Source organism: Trachinotus anak, unplaced genomic scaffold (assembly GCF_046630095.1).
Source record: "Trachinotus anak isolate AG129_WGS33_773 ecotype Australia unplaced genomic scaffold, CSIRO_AGI_Tana_v1 ptg000001l, whole genome shotgun sequence".
Classification (NCBI taxonomy): domain Eukaryota; kingdom Metazoa; phylum Chordata; class Actinopteri; order Carangiformes; family Carangidae; genus Trachinotus; species Trachinotus anak.
In genome coordinates, this window is record NW_027273852.1 from 10,026,425 (window position 1) to 10,045,718 (window position 19,294).

The 19,294-nt window shown below is 37.3% G+C and overlaps 1 protein-coding gene across 6 annotated transcripts; it reads right to left on the reverse strand.

Annotated features, from left to right (window-relative positions):
* Window positions 1-46: 46 nt before the first annotated feature.
* On the reverse strand, window positions 47-19,189 carry LOC139619771 (muscleblind-like protein 2a). 6 transcript variants are annotated; one of them, XM_071474946.1, is made up of 10 exons: window positions 18,940-19,189; window positions 14,380-15,079; window positions 10,929-11,093; window positions 10,610-10,816; window positions 10,239-10,493; window positions 8,243-8,296; window positions 7,296-7,452; window positions 6,099-6,134; window positions 5,266-5,318; window positions 47-4,247 (listed from the first exon to the last, which is right to left on the reverse strand). In XM_071474946.1, exons 2-10 carry the CDS (start codon window positions 14,551-14,553, stop codon window positions 4,233-4,235), a joined length of 1,116 nt encoding a protein of 371 aa, XP_071331047.1. In that variant the 5' UTR covers window positions 14,554-15,079; window positions 18,940-19,189; the 3' UTR covers window positions 47-4,232. The 6 variants fall into 6 exon arrangements, with proteins under 6 accessions (XP_071331047.1, XP_071331046.1, XP_071331049.1 ...); XM_071474945.1 differs by having other exon boundaries at window positions 5,266-5,360; XM_071474948.1 differs by lacking the exon at window positions 8,243-8,296 and having other exon boundaries at window positions 5,266-5,360.
* Between the last annotated feature and the right edge of the window lie 105 nt (window positions 19,190-19,294).

Sequence of the window (19,294 nt, forward strand, 5' to 3'; positions counted from 1 at the left end):
TATGAAAAATGTATGTACAGTACAAAAGTCAAACAGCACAACATGGTGGTATTTATTTGACATTTATTTATTTGCAATATTCGATTTTACACAATTTTGAATTTACAGAAACAAAACTATCCACATGAAATGTTTAATTATACACAAATAAAATTATTTTCACAAATAAGTTTAAAAAAAAAACAAAAAAAAATTGAGAGAAGATTTATGTTCAGGCCAGACTGGAACCAAATGGCACTGGCATGGCAGTCAGTTAAATTTTAATATAACCATTATAATAGTCGTATCAGTCTAATCTTACCAGCATCAAGCCTTTCAGGGCAGTGTTTGGGTTTGTTTTACAATCTGACATTTTGGCCTTAAACTAAAAATTCATGTCATAACAATTTCACAAAATTGTTGAGGGAAATTACTTTTAGTTACTAGACAATGTTGAATTCACAATTACTGAACAATGCAAAGCAAACTAAGGAATAGATCAAAGATAAGGCAAAGTTCACAAAAAGCATGTCTTCTCATTTGTCTGACTGTTGAGAAAGTGCTTAAGAGAAATGTTTCTGTCAGTCAGACCAAACATTCTTACTGTCCATTTGTTTTTGACTGAATGATCAAAATGTCAAACCACCTCCATATGCAGATGTATTCTTGACATTCAAGCTTTTTGCCAAAAGGTGAAACAAACATTCAGAAATATGCCTTTTATTTGCAGGTATCATAACTTAGGGAAACATCATCTATTTAATAGCAACCAAAACTTTGTAAGCAATCATATAAAAGAAAAAAAGTATTAAAGAACTGCTGAACCATCAAGTGACTTCCTGACTTCTGAAAATTTTGCTCACTCTGCAGTGGATTATATTTTTGTTGCAAGATTTCAACATGCAGTGGAAACTATGTAAAACACAAAATTCAGATTAACATACAGTCCAATGTGTTATTGTGAGGAGGAAAAACTATTTAATCACTCGCAAAAATACAGTTTTTAGTCACTGCAACTTCAGATTGCCTCAACAACAAATCAAAACAATGAACTGTTAATAATGTTTTTTGTAATATGTGACCTGTACAATGCACTTTTGTACATAAAAAGCAATTCTACGGCCTTGCTCATACAGAGGTTTGTTGTCCCTTACAGGTGACAAGGCAGTGACAAGGATGAAATGTTTTCTTCTCGCTCCAACATTTGATCTCTCGACACAAACGGCTTTTCATAGGCTAAAACAACACATCAAGGCCCTTTGAGGAACCTCCAGCAGAGCTAAAGTCAGTTTAATAAATTACATTCATCATAAAATAGAAAAGAATATTAAGAATTTTAAACGTGTTTGTAGCTAAAGTTAAACAAGTAAAATAATCAAATATACTCCATATACTCCGTCCAATAATGTGTAAAAATGTTCACAAGTAAAGTGGATTGTCTGAATTAATCACACACACGTGTACACACACATTTTAAAAACACACCAGTCACTTGAAAAGACAGACAGAAACATTAAAGGAAAGGTGGATATTTTCACACACTGTGAAATAGGGAACTAAAACGTATATAAAAGATGATCAAGAGAACATTACATATATTTAACATCAGTTTCTTTTTTTAACTTAACCAGACACAATTTACAGTCTGTCTGCTCTTAGTTTCATACAAAGTCAGGTAATTGCATATTGTGGAATCAATCATACACAACTACACTTCACCAAAAAGTCTATTGCCTTAAATTTGACTTAACTACATAAAGTATTTTACTGTGCATTTAACTAATTAGGAAACATTATCAGTAACTACTTAATCATCTTAAATGAAATAAAATAAAATAAAGGTGGATATTCATTCTTATACATAGAACATACAGTACATACAAATGTGAGTGAATGTCATATGCGTGAAAATTAATTATAAGACTAAATCTAAACAGGCATACACAACATACTAATGCACTGACATGGCATTGCTAAACATTTCTTCCTAAATGTGACTTGAGTAGATTTAACTGAATGATTTTTCACACAAAGCCTTTTCAATATACTTAGATGTCAATGCATGCACTATTCTTTAGGCACTTGTAACATTCAAATAATACAGTACTGACAACTGACTGTAACATCAAGACTTGAACTTTATAGGATCACAAGAGCTTTAGTTTAAATGTGAGTAGTAGTTCTCTCATACCCTTTTACTGTGTTAACTATAATTGCTGTGGAGGCTCTTCTTAAAAAAAAACCAAAAAAAAAAACCATGGTTTGCTATATCTTCAAGTTCAACCAGGGGCTGGTTTCACAAAGATATTTTAGACTGGGTTGTTGTGTTAGGCCAGTTAGTTATATTTGGTGTCTTGCACATACAAGTGTCCAGCCCGCATGGACTTAGAAAGACACCAAAAATACTGTGGATGTGATGATACATTTGTCTGACATGAACATAACCACTTTCATTACAGTGGAAACTAAAGGACTTTGTTTGCAACACAAAATAGTCCTAAAACACAGCACAAATTATTTATCCAGAAAAACTCTTCAGAAATCAAGACATTTTACTGTGGCTCTGTGAACCATTAATACAACGAGCAATAAAACATAATATGCACTTAATCTTTAGTCTCACCTTTATCACATAGCAAATTAAGTCTCCTCTCTTCAGGGAGACCTGTTAACCTGCCTGTTTCTGTAGGTCAGTGTGCACAGAGATGTTTGACCTATGGCCAAAGTTGCATTGAGCATCATGAATATTACACTGTAATCTGTTTTGAAAAATAAAAAATAAGTAAATCATACAAAATAAACAGGTGTATCCCTGTAATAATGTTATTGAGTGACTTATGAGAACAAATATAGTTTTTAGTGACTGTAGTAATCTGCTGTAATCTTCGATTTTGGTTACCCTAAGAAACTATCCTGAGCCTGACTGATGAGTTAGCCAAAGTATTGAGCCACATTAAAAGCCAAAGTGTCTCAGATCTACTACAGGTCTGCACTGCATTGATATTTTATAATAATATACAGTAAGTGTTTTGTATTTTTACACTCACTGAATATTTCCAGTTATATTTCCTGTAACTTACAAAATCTTCATGAAGGCAAACACATGTTTTCTAGTATCAGCAACTTAGTCCTGATTCATACAGTCAAGAATTAGAGAGCTCTGTGCAATGGATGAATTTAGATGTCTATCTGAACTATTTTAGGTTTGATTTAAGCCACAGCCAAAGTCTATCATTGTGAAACCTGCCCCAGAAATGAAAACCATCACATGGATACATCAACAAGTCAACCATCTCCTCAACCAATAATTCAAAGGTTTTTTTTTCAATAAAAAGGAGGGGAAAAATTAACAGTTTGAATCACTGTGGTTTTACTACCTTTGGGAGAAAAAATATCTGTAGCAAATGGATTATACTGAAGTTTCTGCCAACAAACATAATGCACAGTAGATGCAATGCAAAGGCACACCAGGAGGTGGAGCACTGATCCTGTTTTGTGGAGATACCAGGGCAAAGAACTCAAACTGACTAACCCCAGAACTTCCATAAGTCTGCTGTCAAATTTACATTTATACAATGTGGAGTTTAAAGTTAAAATAAGTGCTTTTTTATGACTTACATTAAAATAATCAAATCTGGCACTATATAAACAATCATTAATGTGAAAAAAAACTTTCTTAGATTATATAAGACATTCAACAAGGAAAAAAAATCAATTGTTACTTAATATCACTGATAAAATTTTAACAAGCTCCATTATAGGTCTACTTAACACCTGGAATTAACATGTACTGTCTACACACTGAAAACTGGTCTCAGGTTAGGTGTGCCATGCACAGCTCTTACATTTGTCAGCAAATTACATTTTTGTCTGATCTCCAAGCTCCTTTTTACTTATGGGGCTCCAATACGTGTTGGGTTTAGACTGCATTTCAGCTCATTCAAGGCTAAATGCACCTAAAACCATGTCAGTATTGGTTTGGGAAATAGACACCAAATTTAGTTAATTCAGGTGCAAAGGCATGTTCAGTACATACAATAATCTTCTGTGGTATTTGTCTCAGACAGTATAATCTTAGTAATTGAGTTATGTGATTTATCATTATATATAAAAGTAATGTCTACACATTTTCTTTCAGTGATGTTATCAGCATGCAGCTTGTTGTATGTGGTGTGTGGTGTTAGAGTATTTACAGAGTGGCTGTTTGGGACCTTTAACAGCAGCAACATGGCACAGACTCCTGTTTCTGGTGGTTACTTGAGGATGATCTGTTTCAGAGGCAAAAGACATTAACTTAGTAGTTTGACACAATAAGCATATACTTGGGTCAAATGTGTTTTGTTACATGACAAAGATCATCAAGTGCTCATCAAGATTTACTGTCATAATGGATAGAAAAATGATATGATTAAATGAAATGACCTGAACACCTTAAAGCGCCTTGAGTTTCTTTAAATCAAAACAGAAATTTTCCACACTTTTTGACAGTTTTCATGGCTGCGCTATTACTTCAAATGAAATATTCTAAATTACCACTGCAACTGAAATTCCTGAGTAATGCTCAGCTGCGCAACAAATCTTTGTAAAAATGGATCCACCAGTTGGTAAATAGATTAGAAAACGTTAAGTCGTGCATAGGTTCATGGCATATACACATATAAAACAAACATTTGAGTTAAGAAAGAAGGATAATATTGTTTTTAAGGACCAAATAATTTACAGTGACTCCTCTATGAACTCCATCCATTAAAATCATCAGATGTTTTAGCCTGGGCAGCTGAGACAACCAAAACATAAAATATAAATAATACAAACCACACATCACAATTCTGAAAGATTTCTCATTATGAAGTCCCATGTACGAAAAAGTAAAACCTGACTGGGTAAATACACTAGATGCTAATATTAACCAATTCATACAACCAGTATGACGGGAACCTAAGCTACTATTGTGCTGTAGGAATTTGTTCCTCACTTAACATTAACTGCATATTGAGTAATGAAACAGACACTGACATCAAACAAAGCAAAACACATGCAATAAAGAATATGTGCAAAACCACTCTTTGCAGATGGAAGACCTCTGTATAAGTGTTGTTTGTCATAAGGGAAAGGGGTGAGATGCAGCCTAGTAGTTCTACTGAAGGTCTACAGGTAAAAAAGCTTCATGATAAGCAATGCAAGCAGGGCAACACTACGCTGACGAAGCAGCTCCCCTGATTTAAAGATGAAGCACTTCCTCAAAGCTCAGGGATTTATGACTGAAAGCTTTAAAAAGGAGCAAACCTGATTGGCTGTTGCTGTTGCTGCGTAGGGGACACTTGTGGCGGGAGTAGTTGCTGCAGAGACAGTAGCAGGCGTAGCACTGTACATCATGGGGACTTTTTCAGGAAGGGAACCATGAAAGCAATGAAAAGGGAGGTGGAGCATTATGGTAACCATAGCAATGTTTTCTCTCTCTCCCTCTCTCTCTCTCACACACACACACACTCTCTTTCTCTTGCCAGGCAAATATAAAATGAAATTAGCAGCAAGCCATCATTGGGTTAGACCAGCAGATGGCATACGATCACACAGCCAAGCGAGACAGCAGGGGAGAACACAAAAGGACGGCTGATAAGAGATAAAATTAGGAAATCTGTCAATGATTTGACATCCCAAAAGAGACAGCATGTACAGCAATGCTAGCACACAGGATCAAAGTGGTTTTTAAGAAGGATATTCAAGGAGTTTTAATAATGAAAAACATCTAAGAGTATAAAAAACATTGAAGTGAATCTCAGGGATGCTGATCAAATTTCCTAATCAATGGTGCATGGCAATTCCACAAACAAAATCCACCAAAATACTTAAATTTGTATACTGTGCTCCTGTTATTTGGAATAATGTTACAAGCAAGTATATATAAAACACACAAATATTCAAGATAACCAAAAACATTTTTTAGAGAAAAAAGGCAAATCATTTAATGTAGATTCCCAATAGTTGGATCCTGATTCAAGCTTTTGCTTTCCTGCGCTGCAACAACAACGTCAAATACAAACTCAGTAATTACACTTCACCTGTGTTCTCAGTTGATTTAGAGACATAGTGTACAAAAAATTAAAGAGGGCACCTACCAACGCTGTTAGCAGGAGTCATGCACAAGACAGAACCTGTGTGATTATCAAATGGAGAGAGAGGGTGTATTTCAGTGTGATTGACACATGGGAATAGGACAAAAACAGGTGTGAGCCCACATAATGACATTGCTTGCTTTCACAAATTTACAGGTCAAGTCAAGCCGAGCAACAAGCTCCAAGAAGTCTTGACAGAAAGAAGTTTTGCTCGAAATATAACTGATCACTTCCATGTGCAGTATAAGAAATATTTCTGCATACCAAATGAGCTTTTTCACAGCAGACATTTTCACTTATCATAGCAGGTAAAGTGATCACTAACTTTAATTATGGCAGAATTCCATTTCGTTGCCTCAGTTTCAGTGTCCTAGTGTTGTGCATGCTGACTCACTGTGTGGTCACACCAGGATTTAAAAGGTATCAAACAAAAATCTAATTTCTGTTTAAGGGTCTGAAGAGGTGAAATGAATCAACAGGAGAATTTTACGTAGCGTCCATTGGACAGGAGAATCTGTGCCGTGGATCAGTAGCAAGCCGTCTTGACAGTGCTGACATCTAATGGAGAGCTTGAGAGCCTAGAGTAAGTAATCTATTGTTGCTTATCAGCTGTGTTGCACCATTCACTTTTACTTAACTTCTTTTGTTGGAGTAAAAACTGTTCCACAAAAGAGGGATGGTTTGCAGACAGTTATGAGACAGGTACAAACATGTCTTTTGTGTGAAGTTGTTGTCCCGTTAGCGACTGAACTGAACTAATGAGATAATGAGTTGGCTAAATAATTGTTAGCAAGCTTGTTAGTTCTAAGAGCTTCATTTTCCTTACAATAAAAAGGTATTCAATGAAATAATGTGCAATGGTAAACAAACTCTCAGAGGAAAGTAAATAACAGAGAAGAGAAAATGGAGAGAATCTCTCCCTCTGAGCTATTGTAGCTGACTAGTAAACAGGGCGGTTGTTAAAGTGCTTTCCCTGCTATGACAATTCAAAATGTCTGCTGTGAAAAGGTCTACAGTGAAACTTTATAGGATCAGGATTAAGAGTAATTTCATTTTTTGAGGCTCTGATGTATGTGTATGTATGTAAGTGTCATTCTGTAGCATAGGCAGCTGCCAAGTTGTTTAGTTTCACTACTGTTAAGTGGAGGCTTGTATAAAGTGCCTGTTTAGCTTTGAATACATTACAAGTTTAAAAATTACCTGTGGGATAAAATGCTGCAGTGGGCTGCTGCAGCTGTGCATTAGCCAGAGCCTGTTGGTAGTGCAAAAAACTGGGGTTGAGGAGAGAGCTGGCCCAGCTGCTCTTCTCAAGAGCTGGTCTCTTTGGTAGGGGTTGCAGGATGCTGTGGGGAAAGGCCTGAAAAGTGACAAGGAAAGATATAAAACACTAAAATTTCCCAAACTTCCCTTCTCTCTGTTCAGCTGCGTTTTGCACACTCTTAATATTTAGTATTCATGATTACGTCTACACAAATACACAATAAAGGTGACGGTTATCACATGATGGAAAAAAAAAATTAAGCACAGTTGTAGAATACAAATATGAATGCAAATATGTATTCACCAAAATTTAACAAATATCTGTAAACTTAAAGGGGCTATTTGCAAGTTTTCTCTGCCACCGAACATGGTTTCTTGCCAGGAGCAGGTGTTAGTGATGGTTGCTGAACCTCAGCCATCATTGCGTTTACAATATAAGAGGTTATAATATGTCTTCTGAGCAACGCTACTTCTTCAGGGGAAGGCTACAGTGACTCAGTATTGGAAAGTGACGTGACGGGTCAACTGGGCCAGGGCTAGCTGGTTAGCATGCTAACTGCAGGAGAAGAAAGGAAGTGATAGAAATAGAAGGTAAACAAGAGTCAACATTCGTGCTGCTTTCCTCTGCTGGTGACAGCTCTTGGTAAGGAATGAAGTTTGATACTGAACTTATAACATCTCCTCAGACAGGTAAGTTAACAGCTGGTAATGATAATGCTGGCTATGCAACTATAACAAAACTTACAAATAGCTCCTTTAAGCACTTAAAGACACTGATGTTAACTGTGTACACAAACACTATATGAGACTTGAAAAAGCCACAGTGACAAAAATTAAGTTTTTACAGTACAATTAATAGCTACATGCAAAGCAAAAGGTGAAAATACCAGGTCTACAGTTGCCTCGAGGGGTCGCTTCATTGCTTTGGCAGTCGACTGAGTCTTTTAATAGCAGGCAGCGAGCACATGATGGCAGTGGGCCAATGGGATTCAAGCGTATTAACATACAGGTAACAGCAAGCAGAGGTGCATCATGGGGGACAGCATTGTGGATAGGTGAGAAGGGGAAAACAAAACAAAATAATCTGAATGTAGTATACCACATAAAACACAATATGCATGCACAGTAACCAAAAGAACTGATTGAAGGAAACACTGACTTAAGACTCCTGAATTAGTAGTTCAGCATAATCAGTAGCTTTGGCAACCAAGATTTATAATGATATGGTACGATGTACATCCTTCACATTGTATATTGATCACCTTGTTATTATTACTTGATCAGAGTTTTTCATTATAATCAAAACACTACCACTACTGTGATGCAGTCAGTGAAACTATGCACACAATGTAATTTTGGAATAGATACACTGACTTTACAGATTACAGGAATAATGTAATGCACAGCAAGCACAGATTTTTTTTTATGTTAAATAATAGATGACTTGGTTTTATGAGAGATAGCCAAAAGCAGCATCACCAGTTGAAAAAAACATGTGTCTAGTGTCATAAAGCAAAGAATGTGGAGCTATTTATAACATCTACAATAACTTTTGGGGTGGACTGGCAAATGCTTTCTATGTGTACTAAAAAGTATAGTTATGTTTTTCACTTCTGTGAACCTATAATAGCACCTGAAACTCATGCAACAAAGATATCATCTAATTAACTATAAAAAGATGATCTACATGAAAAAAGAGCAGAATACTACAGCCACACGGCTTCAGTATAAAATCAGAGCAAACTTAATATAGTTATTTTTTACAGTATATTTGGTTAGTTAGTTTTGGAACTGGAAACAAAACCAATAAATGATTTAGTTGCAACTGGCGAAGGAAATGGCAGAAATTATGAAGGGGAAAAATGTGAAGTAAACTTGGTCAAAACAGTACTTGTACTTCAATACAAAACAGATCACTTTGCTCTTTTGTGTACTTTTCCATACAGGCAGTAATCACAAAACTTAAAACCATAAAATAATTCATACTGTACAGGACTGAATAAAAAGGTTCATCAGTACTTTCACAGTTAACTGCAATATGGCAGTCCATTTCATAAGTATCTGGTACATGTGCCAACATAGTATAGTAAGTATAGCATAGTAAATGTACATCTTTCATTGGGCCTGTTTAAAGGTACAATGCTTGAAATGTAAATTAAAAGGACGGCTCCACTTAGGGTTGTGCTGATAGACGATGATCTTGTTTTCTTGGTGATTGCTTCTGCCTCTGCTGATGTCAAAAAGATATTTGGCTTGTTTTCTCATTAATGGATAAACTTATTATTATCATTAATATTTGTAGTATTGAATTAATATTAAGTTTAATTTGCCTTGCAATAGTTTCACATATATAATTGCATCTAACTGATGCTTGCAACAATGACGCACACACTGCGACCAGCTGACTGTCACTGTGTCGCTGATTGTTGAGTGTAGGTGCTGTGCCATGATTAAACAGAGTGGAGGAGATCAACAGACAGAGAGAACATATCACTTAGTTCGGTTTCTTCACCTGCAAAAGCTGAAAGCCATAGAATGCTGTTTCTATGAAGCTCTTCCTGCTGTATTTTTTATATGTAAATAATTAATGCTTTATTTGTGATGACATTTTTTTTTTCACATAGCCATGAAATGTTTCTGTCATGTTTATGTCATCACTCAGGGTAATTGAGAAAGAGTGACAAACAGATGCAAGCACATTAAATGTGCTATTACAAATGATATTATATAAATAAATAGTGCTCCACACTCAGTGATGTCTTGGTAAACACAGTGACACCAAACACTTCTATTATATTAACAAGATAATGTGTTTTCTGATCATCTATTTTTTGCAAACTAAAACACTTTTCACACATCAGAAGTATAAAGGCTGTGTCTTACCACGGCTGCAGCTGCGGCCTGGGCTGCGATGGCTGTCTGACTGACTTGTTGTTGACTGGATTTGATTTTGGCCTGCAAGTGTGCAGGCGGGTGAAAATACTTGCACTTCTCCCTGGAGCAGCGGCTCTTGATATAGTCCATGCAAACGGTGACAGTGTTATCAGTGGTGTCAATCATTGGACTGTCACTGGGGTGAGCAAAGCGGCAATCTGTCTCCCCTCTTGCACAGTTTCCCCGCTGAAATTCGCGACAAACCTGGGAGGAGCAATTATAAAGACAGTGAGAGGGATTTAGCTCTCAGCCTTTGGTCAGATTATGTGTGCCTTCATAAGTATTGGTATCTTGAATAACTACTTGTGGTGCATGACTACCTCTAGTTTGTCTGTACGCTGCAGCTTCTGTGAGGGAGAAGAAGAAGAAGAAGAGGAAGAAGAAGAGGAAGTCTGGACCGTGACAGTTGGGCTCCCAGGAACAAGCACTGGGGTACTGGGGAGGATGTCTGAGGGAACAAGGCTCATTCCATGGCTCAAGGGCGTCATGTATGAACCATAACCAAGACTGGTATTTGTGCCAAGTCCCTGTGTAACAAGAGAAGCTGATTTTGAGGGAAGGTGGTATGTTTTACAAGCGAGACAAGCACCTTCACACAACACAAGAAAGTACTGGGTAGGGTTCACGATGAGGACCTACCACAGGCTGCAGATTGGGTCCAGGTATCACAAGCTGCATCTGTTGGGCGAGTACGGCTGCCGCAGTCTTCTGCTGGATGAGATTGTTGCGCCCATTTATCTCCAACTGGGTTTTTAAGTGTGAAGGAGGATGAAGATACTTGCAATTTTCTCTTGAGCATCTACCCTGTATTCAGAAAAAAGAAAGCACAAAGAACACTCATGATCCCAGCCGGTGATCCTTATCCAAAAGTGTTACAGTTACTGCAACCAACTCCCATTCAGACTCCTCACACTCATCTACAGTGTCAGTGGAGTCATCAGTGTGCTTATCTACCGGTACATGATATGATGGCTAGTAATGGTTAGAATCAAACCCCTCTGCATAGCACTGACCACAGCTGTGAGGAAATCTCCTTAACCCTTTAAAACAAGTGTGTCGTCGACGACACATTTGCGCAGGCGCACTTTGGATTAACTCTGTCACGGGCTGGTGACAGAGTTACGGTGGCATGCACCAGACTTGTATTGTAGCCTGGTGGAAGGCAGTTTCAGTGGCTTCAGAAAGTATTCACACCCTTCACTTTTTTCACTTTATTGTGCTTTGGATTTACTTTTAAATGGATAAAAGCACCATTTTGCCCATTAATCTACTTTAGATAACCCATAATAACAAAGTAAAACAACTGAAATCATTTACATTTACAAACACTAGATTGGGATCGATGTCAATTAATCTGTGATTTGGAGCACCAGTGTCAAATATTACTCTTTTCATCAATGTTCTGATAATATTAGCACGTCTAAAAGTTTGTTAAGGCCTGAAAGAGATAATGTTTATAGAAAAGAAACTATGGTTTTAGGGTATGGTTTTAGTATACTATACTAAAACACTTTAGAAATAGAAAGATGGTGTGAGAATCCACTTGTGGTTTACTTTATATTTCAACAGTCTAATTATTAAGCTTGAGTATTAGTGTCTCTTTTTAGACTTTAAAATGAGCCTACAAATGTTGTTTCATCTCGTTTCAGTCAAGCATCTGCCTTAGCCTAATGAGAGGTCAGATTCCTCCATCCTACCTATTCAAATCCTTTAATCAAGTTAACTAATTTCACCTCATTTACATTTCTCCCATCTGATTAATCTTATTTATTTTCAGTCAATATCAGTATAGGTTTATTGAAATCTATATTTCATTACTCTTAATGAAAAAATACAGTGCCAACAGAAATAATTTCTGATGTATACAATGGCAATATATTCACATACCACAGGTATGGAGAAGCCGTTGCCTACTGACGACTGTGTTTTGGCAGCATTTAGCTTCTTTCTAGTTTAGAGAGGATAGTTCTGTGAGGACTGTTGCCAATGTCTGCTCTCTCTAAGGCCTTGTTAAGACCTGGTATTAACATACGCTTGGCTGATCCGATCACAAGTACGTCAGTTCACATCTGACATTAGAGTGCGTCTCCACATGCGTCTCAAACGACCACTTGTGATCGGATCTCATTTCTCTGCTCTACATGCAAATAAACGCGTATGTGTCGTTGTTTTTAGCCAGTCTGACTATGACAGATGGGTCTGTTGTCAATGTGTTTTTGTGTGTCTGTGAGAGAGAAAGAGAGAGAGAGAACAGGGCAAGGAGGGGCTAAGCGAATCAATGCACTGTGCAAAGCTCTACAATGAAATAAGGTTTTAGCCATTTGAAATAGTAAAATATTTTTGGAGCATTATGAAACTGTGGCAGGACTAATTAGATTGTGGCAGAAGACAGTTGAGTAGGTGGTCCTTCTATGGACCTCCAGGACAGGGGTGTAAGAGATATGGGTTGCACAGCTGTGAAAAAAAGAAATCTCAGTAACAATGCCTGCTACTACTGAAGTTTACTGCTTGGACTGCTGATTGATGAGCAGGTTCACTCAATTCTCTACGATCTGAGAGGAAACCTCTACTATAAAACATTCATGAGAGAGAGCCACAGGAAGCAGGTTTGGTTAAAAAATACAGTCTTTACAGGGGAAGAGATGAGCAGTTGACATCCTTCACTTGTGCCCTACCTCCTCACTGGACTTCATTTGAAGTCATGAGATACTAGTTACAACACCGAAGCATGTGCACATTCTTTGTTATAATAAAGGTAACTCTGTTAGGAGTTACTGGTGAATGGCTAGAGAGCTGTGACTTTAACAAATCACATGACAATAAAATGCCACCAGTGGAGAAGCCAAAACAGCTAAGTGAGAGGAAAACAACATTTGTTTATACAGTTTCTAAATTCGGGCAGCTAGCTACATTTGTCTTTTCATAAATGAAGACAGAGGGTGACTAACAGTTACTGAGTTAGAACCAGCTGACAGGACAGCAGTAGAGATGTCAGTAACAGATATTTAATAACACTTTAGACAAAAGCCTATTCATAAAGAAGAGCTGAGACATCATCACATGACTGCAACAGCTTCAGATCTTCTCGCTGACCTCTTCTTTCAATCCTCACAACAGACTGTAATTCTAGGTTTCGACTAAATACCTGTGTCCTCAAAATAATATAAAACAAAATCACTTAGTCACAATAGAAAAATCAACATCTTTAGCGGTTATAATTGTGCTACTGTTTATTTCTTATTGTTTATTTAATAAGGCTGTTACTTTGTGTTAATACTCCCCCTCACTTGACCACCAGGGCACAGACAAGCTGTGTATAAATTGCCGACAGTGAGGAGGTAAGACGATGACTCAACATGAGAATAATCCTGGGGGGCAAAGCTGTATTGTGTTGTGATAGTGAATGTGAGAGAGTGGATTAAGTCAACCATGGCCTCACTCAGGGCAATAGAGCAAACAGGAGAATAAGCTGCCTGAAATCCGACTAGCTGCCAGATTTAATCATATAAAAGATATGTGGTAACATCTGACAGATATTTTACTCTGTTTTCGGAAAAGTGTGATAATACCTATGATTGGAGCTATATAACATCCTGGACTTAGTTTCTACCTAAATGAATCATAGTAAATATTCAATGTTGAGTTTGATTTCATTGGTTACTCCTAGTAAACTAGTTGAATAGGACTTTTAGAACCCACTGTACACGGGGAGGAAGAGGAACAGAAAGATTGGTAGACCTACAGATTAAACTGTATGTGATGGGATGGGCAAAAAGGATGGCCTTGAAACTGACAATCATATTCTGCTGAACAGCAGTTTGAGCAATTGCAAAAAATTTAAAAACCTTTCAAGGAAAGCAAAAAGGGTTGTAAAATAACAATGCAAAAGAGTATTTTTGACATTATATCTGGCATAAGACAATAGAAAAACCATTCACTAAGGGACAAAGGTAACAACATGGAAAATACAATTTTTCGTTTCATGGAATTTTTAAAGTTTCCTTCTCCTTTATACAGGGGCAAAATTTTCTTACATTCAGTAAAGGGTCATTAAGCTGTCGCAGATAATAGTGTGTGCAATATTTCTTACCTTCAGTGAGTCAAAGCAGGCAATTACTCTACCATTTTCAACTTGGCAGCTCTTCGGAGGATGAGCAAATTTGCATTCCTCATCCCTTCGAGAACAGTTTCCTCGCTGGAACTGTCGACAGACTTCTAGAGTCAGCCATTTTGTGTCTCTTACTGAAGAAATATTCAACGCCATGTCCGAAGGTTTTAATCATATATTAAATTTCAAACTCAATCTTATTGTTGTGCGCCTCATGCACTAAAATCTGTGGGTTGACTGTACGTACAAAGTCCTCTTTTAAGACAGCCTGGTGAGTCCTCCATCAGCTGTAGCAGAAAGATCAGATGGCTGAGAAACTACTCATCAACAGGAAACAACTTTTTTGGTTTTGTTTTGTTTTTTCTTGGTCAAATTTAATTGTATATTCTACAACTGATGGTGCCCATATATATCAGACAAGTGAAGGAAATTTAATGTGGGCTTGTCACTGTAGTCATTCTCAGGTCATTAGTCTCCATCCTCTTATTGTCTTATATTGTGGCTCGATTTTAGCTTTGTTTTAGGTGCTGATGTTGTGCAAAGAGGTGGCAAAGGACTTGCAGCTCAGGTATCCTGTGTTGGTGTTTGAGTGTGGCCTTGAAGAAAGCGGAGACACAGACCAATGTACACGGACCAACTTCAAGTTGGGGATATCTTCTCAAAGGTACTTTCTATTGGTGATCTGAAAGACAAAAAGACATGTATATAATTGATATTGTATTTAAATACACATTATAATTATGGTGTCATTAGTCTGCATATTTAGAGATATAGATTAGTTTCTAGCACTCATGACATGTCATGTAATGTCTTATCTTTTCTAGAGGTGGTTCATTCTCTCCAGTCATCTGTTCTTTTGCAGTTTACAGCAGAAACCAAATAGGATCAAACAATAGCAAATGTGACTTTGTGTTATTAGTCAAGCTACGGTATATTAAGTCATGTCAGCCTCTCACGAGACAAGCCTGATTCCTTTTGGATAATGGATCAATTTTTTTGAGCTTCCTCTCTAGTTCCACCTTCTTAAATGTGAGGATTTGCTGATGCTTTGTCTTTTTTATATCACTGTAAACTGAATGTCTTTGGGTTTTGTAATGTTGGTTGCACAATACAAAGCATTTACCTTGGACATCTTCTGACATTTTGTAGAGTAAACAATCCATTAATTAATCAAGGAAATAATTTCCATATTAATCAATAATGAAAATAATATCAACAGGACTTGTCAATCAAAACACCAGTGGGAACAACAATAACAAACTAAGACTGTCAAAATGATAGAAATGTAATATATTTGAGAGAACACAGACGTTTTAGACTGAAGCAGCATTATAGCTTGATGAAAAAGCTACCAATCTAACATTCTGTATCTTGGAGACTAACAATAGCCTCTGTCAAAGGCTCCTCATTCATCTCAGTGAGACTACTGTGTTGCACAGCGAGGGACAAACTGCACATGGCTCCGGCAGAAAAAAAGAGCATGGATAAGAACTTGGAAGCCCCTTTGCCCTTAATACTGGTAACATATTAGAAATTCCTACTGTTTGCCAGCAAAGCATGCCAGACAGATCCCCATAATTCACTTTACAGTGAATAGACAAAGTCCTGCTTCTACAAAGCTGTCAATACAGGATTTAATAACTTATTTATCACACCCACAACAGAACATGAACAGAGACCATCTCACATCTGCTTGATTATTCTACTCAAAGTGATACATTTGTGTCCAAAGCTAATCATGTGTCCCCTCTATAAAGTCTGAATTGAACTGAATAAGCTGCTGCCACTAAGTCCCATGGGTAAACTTTAAACACCACAAAATACTGAAATTAATCAGGAGATTGTTGATCATACAGTTTGATAAAGTGCTGTACATCTCAATAAAGAAACCATAAATGCAGTAACAAAGTCAGTTCAACCTCAAACCAGATACTTCCTCATCATTTTGTGAGCAAAAGCATCCACTGCATTAGTCTTTTTCCAGCCTAATGCTGGAAGTAGTGATGGTTGCTGTGTAACAACACATGTAACGCTATGTCTGCACATTAGTAACTAACTAATATAAAAATGTAAAAGATTTCTCCAGGCCATGCATCTTCAGTAAAAACGTAAGCATTTTAAAAACACAGAGCCATAGTCATTGTGCTAACTGGATGTGTGGCTGGGTGGTGTCATGGTAATCATAAATCTATAGCAGTATATGAGCTCTAATCCAGAGCCATACAATGTGAGTTATGCTACATTTGTAACAAATTTTGTTGATCAGTATCCACTAAAACAGATGCCAATCACAACTACATTTATATGTAATCATACCTTTCATTGTATTAATTATTGTATTATTTTCAAATACACTGCTCTCCATCTGCTAATAGGATGACATGAACACATGGTGCCAAAATACTAGTCAGATATGTTGACTCTAGTCCAAAGGGAAGCAGAACAAAGCTTAGACACACAGTGCTGGGAGTTAAACACACGATAAGTGGGCTGACCTGTACATCAAGTGGTAAAACACACAGGAAGTTGCTGAGCAGGCTTAAAAGGTGGTTCACAAATGAGCTGAATAAATCTGTGTGCAAGCTCAAAAGTTGTTCCACTGAAAGTCATTAACAAGGCCTCTGAATATACAAAAACTCAAAGGGCACAGCTTTAGAATAAACTCTGCTGCTGCCAACCCAGATCTTCTACTGTAACAGTCTCTGAGCCTTACTGCATGCTATCCCACGGCATACTGCTGCAAATTCCTTTAGGCACAAGTCAGGAAATGGACCAAGAAAACCTACCTCTCTCGACATGCAGCACTAAAGAACTTCTTTCCCAGAGCGAGAATCTGGGATAAAGTGTAAGTTACAACTTTTCAGAAGCTAACTTGTGAGGATGTTGACAACAAGGACCCTTTTTTATCCTCTTCTCTCTCCAGAAGATTCAGTGATCAAAGATTTTCTCTTCACAACAGTAAAAACAGACTGTCTGTCCAACTCAGCTGAAACGTTTCCAGCTATGTTTCCAGCCACCCCCTTCCTGCCTGGGTGCCGGCCTCCAGGAAGACCCGCCCAATCAGAAATCGGCCAATAGAAAACCAGAAGCTGCTGTACTGGGTAAATGCTGGCTGCACAGCTTGGAGAAGGACACTTTGACCCTTCATTTATGAATATTTTGATAATGAAATGGAGAAACATGCTGTAGTGACATATAAGTTGACGCTTAATGATTTGCATCATGGTATTATTAGTACTGATGTTTTAAATATGGAGTATTTTTTCTGAATTCAGCACAGAGGATAGCTTCTTGCTGCAGAGCTTACTTTATGTTGTGTGACAGTGATGCACACACTGAAGGGGATTCACAGCATGTAAGGATATCGTAGTGCTAAACTTAAGAAAAGTGTTACGATTGGGGTTGTGCAGGGTTGTTGTCTATCCTTCAAGTATCAAAGGAGAGTGTAAATTTTGTATGTCTGATAATGGTTAGAACATCCATACAATATAACTGTATGTACAGTTATGTTTCTCAACTTTAACACCCAACCAAAGAATAAAAGCAATAATAGTATGTAATACTACATACTTAAATACGAATTTGATGTACTTGTAGTTGAGTATTTTCTTTTCATACCGTTTTATATTTCTACTTCAGTGACATTTCAGAGGGATATTTTGTACTACCTTATTATTCCACTACATTTATCTGACAGCTACAATTAGTAGTGACTTTACTTTAAGAGCTCTGCATACAAGACATATGAAGAGTTTACACAATATGATGCTTTATTGTGGATTAAACTACCCAGTGACAAATACTAGTACAGGTGAAACTATTAATTGACAGAAAATAAATTGGCAGCTGCTATGATAATTGTCGTGTAAAAAAAGTGATTTTGGTTGGACAAAACAGTCTGTAAAGGTTGTCACTTTGAGCTCTGGGTAATTGAGGGGATTTCTCACTATTTTCTGTGTTTTTAGAGACCAAACAATTTAGAAACCAAACAATTAATTTTACTCATACCCACCATGAAAATAATCATTAGCTGCAATTATACACAAAATACCTAGGTAAAAAAAACTCCACCTAAATCAAATACATTTAAATGCTGTTTATACGTGCATTAGTAATAATAATCTAATGATATATAATACTAATAATATACGAGTCATGGGGGACATTTTTCTTCTTTAAATACTTTTACTGTTGATACAGGATTTTTACTTGTAATTGAGTATTTTTACAGTGTGGTATTAGTACTTGTACTTGAGGAACAGATCTGAATACTTCCTCCACCACTGCCAATAAACTGCGACAGTCCCCTAAGCTGACAGTACAGCATCATATTGTCTTGCTTGTATAGTTTGTTACTCCGAAAGGCAGATTTAGTCCCTGTTTTGCCTTCTCATCCCCGGCTACTTCAGCTAGCTAATCACAGCCCTTTAGCTGGCAGGCTAAGTGCACCGCTGTCATTTGCTCACATTTTACAGTACGCCAACATTAACATTTATTAGCTTATGTTAGCCTCGCTGCTAGCCGAGGGGTGCACCTGCTTACCTCATCATCCCGGAGGATACGGCGATCACGCACCAGCTAGGGCAGACGACACGGCAGCACAACTGAACTAACGAAAACAAGGTGACAAGTGCTCCCAGGGGGTCTGTCAGCAGCCCATGTTGTTATTACTCTGTTCGCATAATTAAAGCTTGTTACTCCATCTACGTGCCCGACGTCGTTTCTTCTTTACTTTACAGCACCGCACAGATTTAAGCAACAAGCTTCTAACAGCTTACTGTACGACCGTCAGTTTAATGTGCTAAGGGGGTTTTCCCGGGGTGCGCTGAGTATCCTTGGACTGTCAATAATTTAATATACGACAAAAATAATATGATATATAATAAATTATATATGA

Bases quoted from the DNA above. Each gene is read 5' to 3' on its own strand.
- LOC139619771 (XM_071474943.1), bottom strand. From the start codon at position 14,553: ATGGCGTTGAATATTTCTTCAGTAAGAGACACAAAATGGCTGACTCTA. The intron at 6,135-7,295 runs GTAATTTTTAAA...ATAATCACACAG, and splicing joins TGCAGCATTTTATCCCACAG to GTTCTGTCTTGTGCATGACT. The intron at 4,248-6,098 runs GTAGGTGCCCTC...CCTCTGAAACAG, and splicing joins GACTCCTGCTAACAGCGTTG to ATCATCCTCAAGTAACCACC.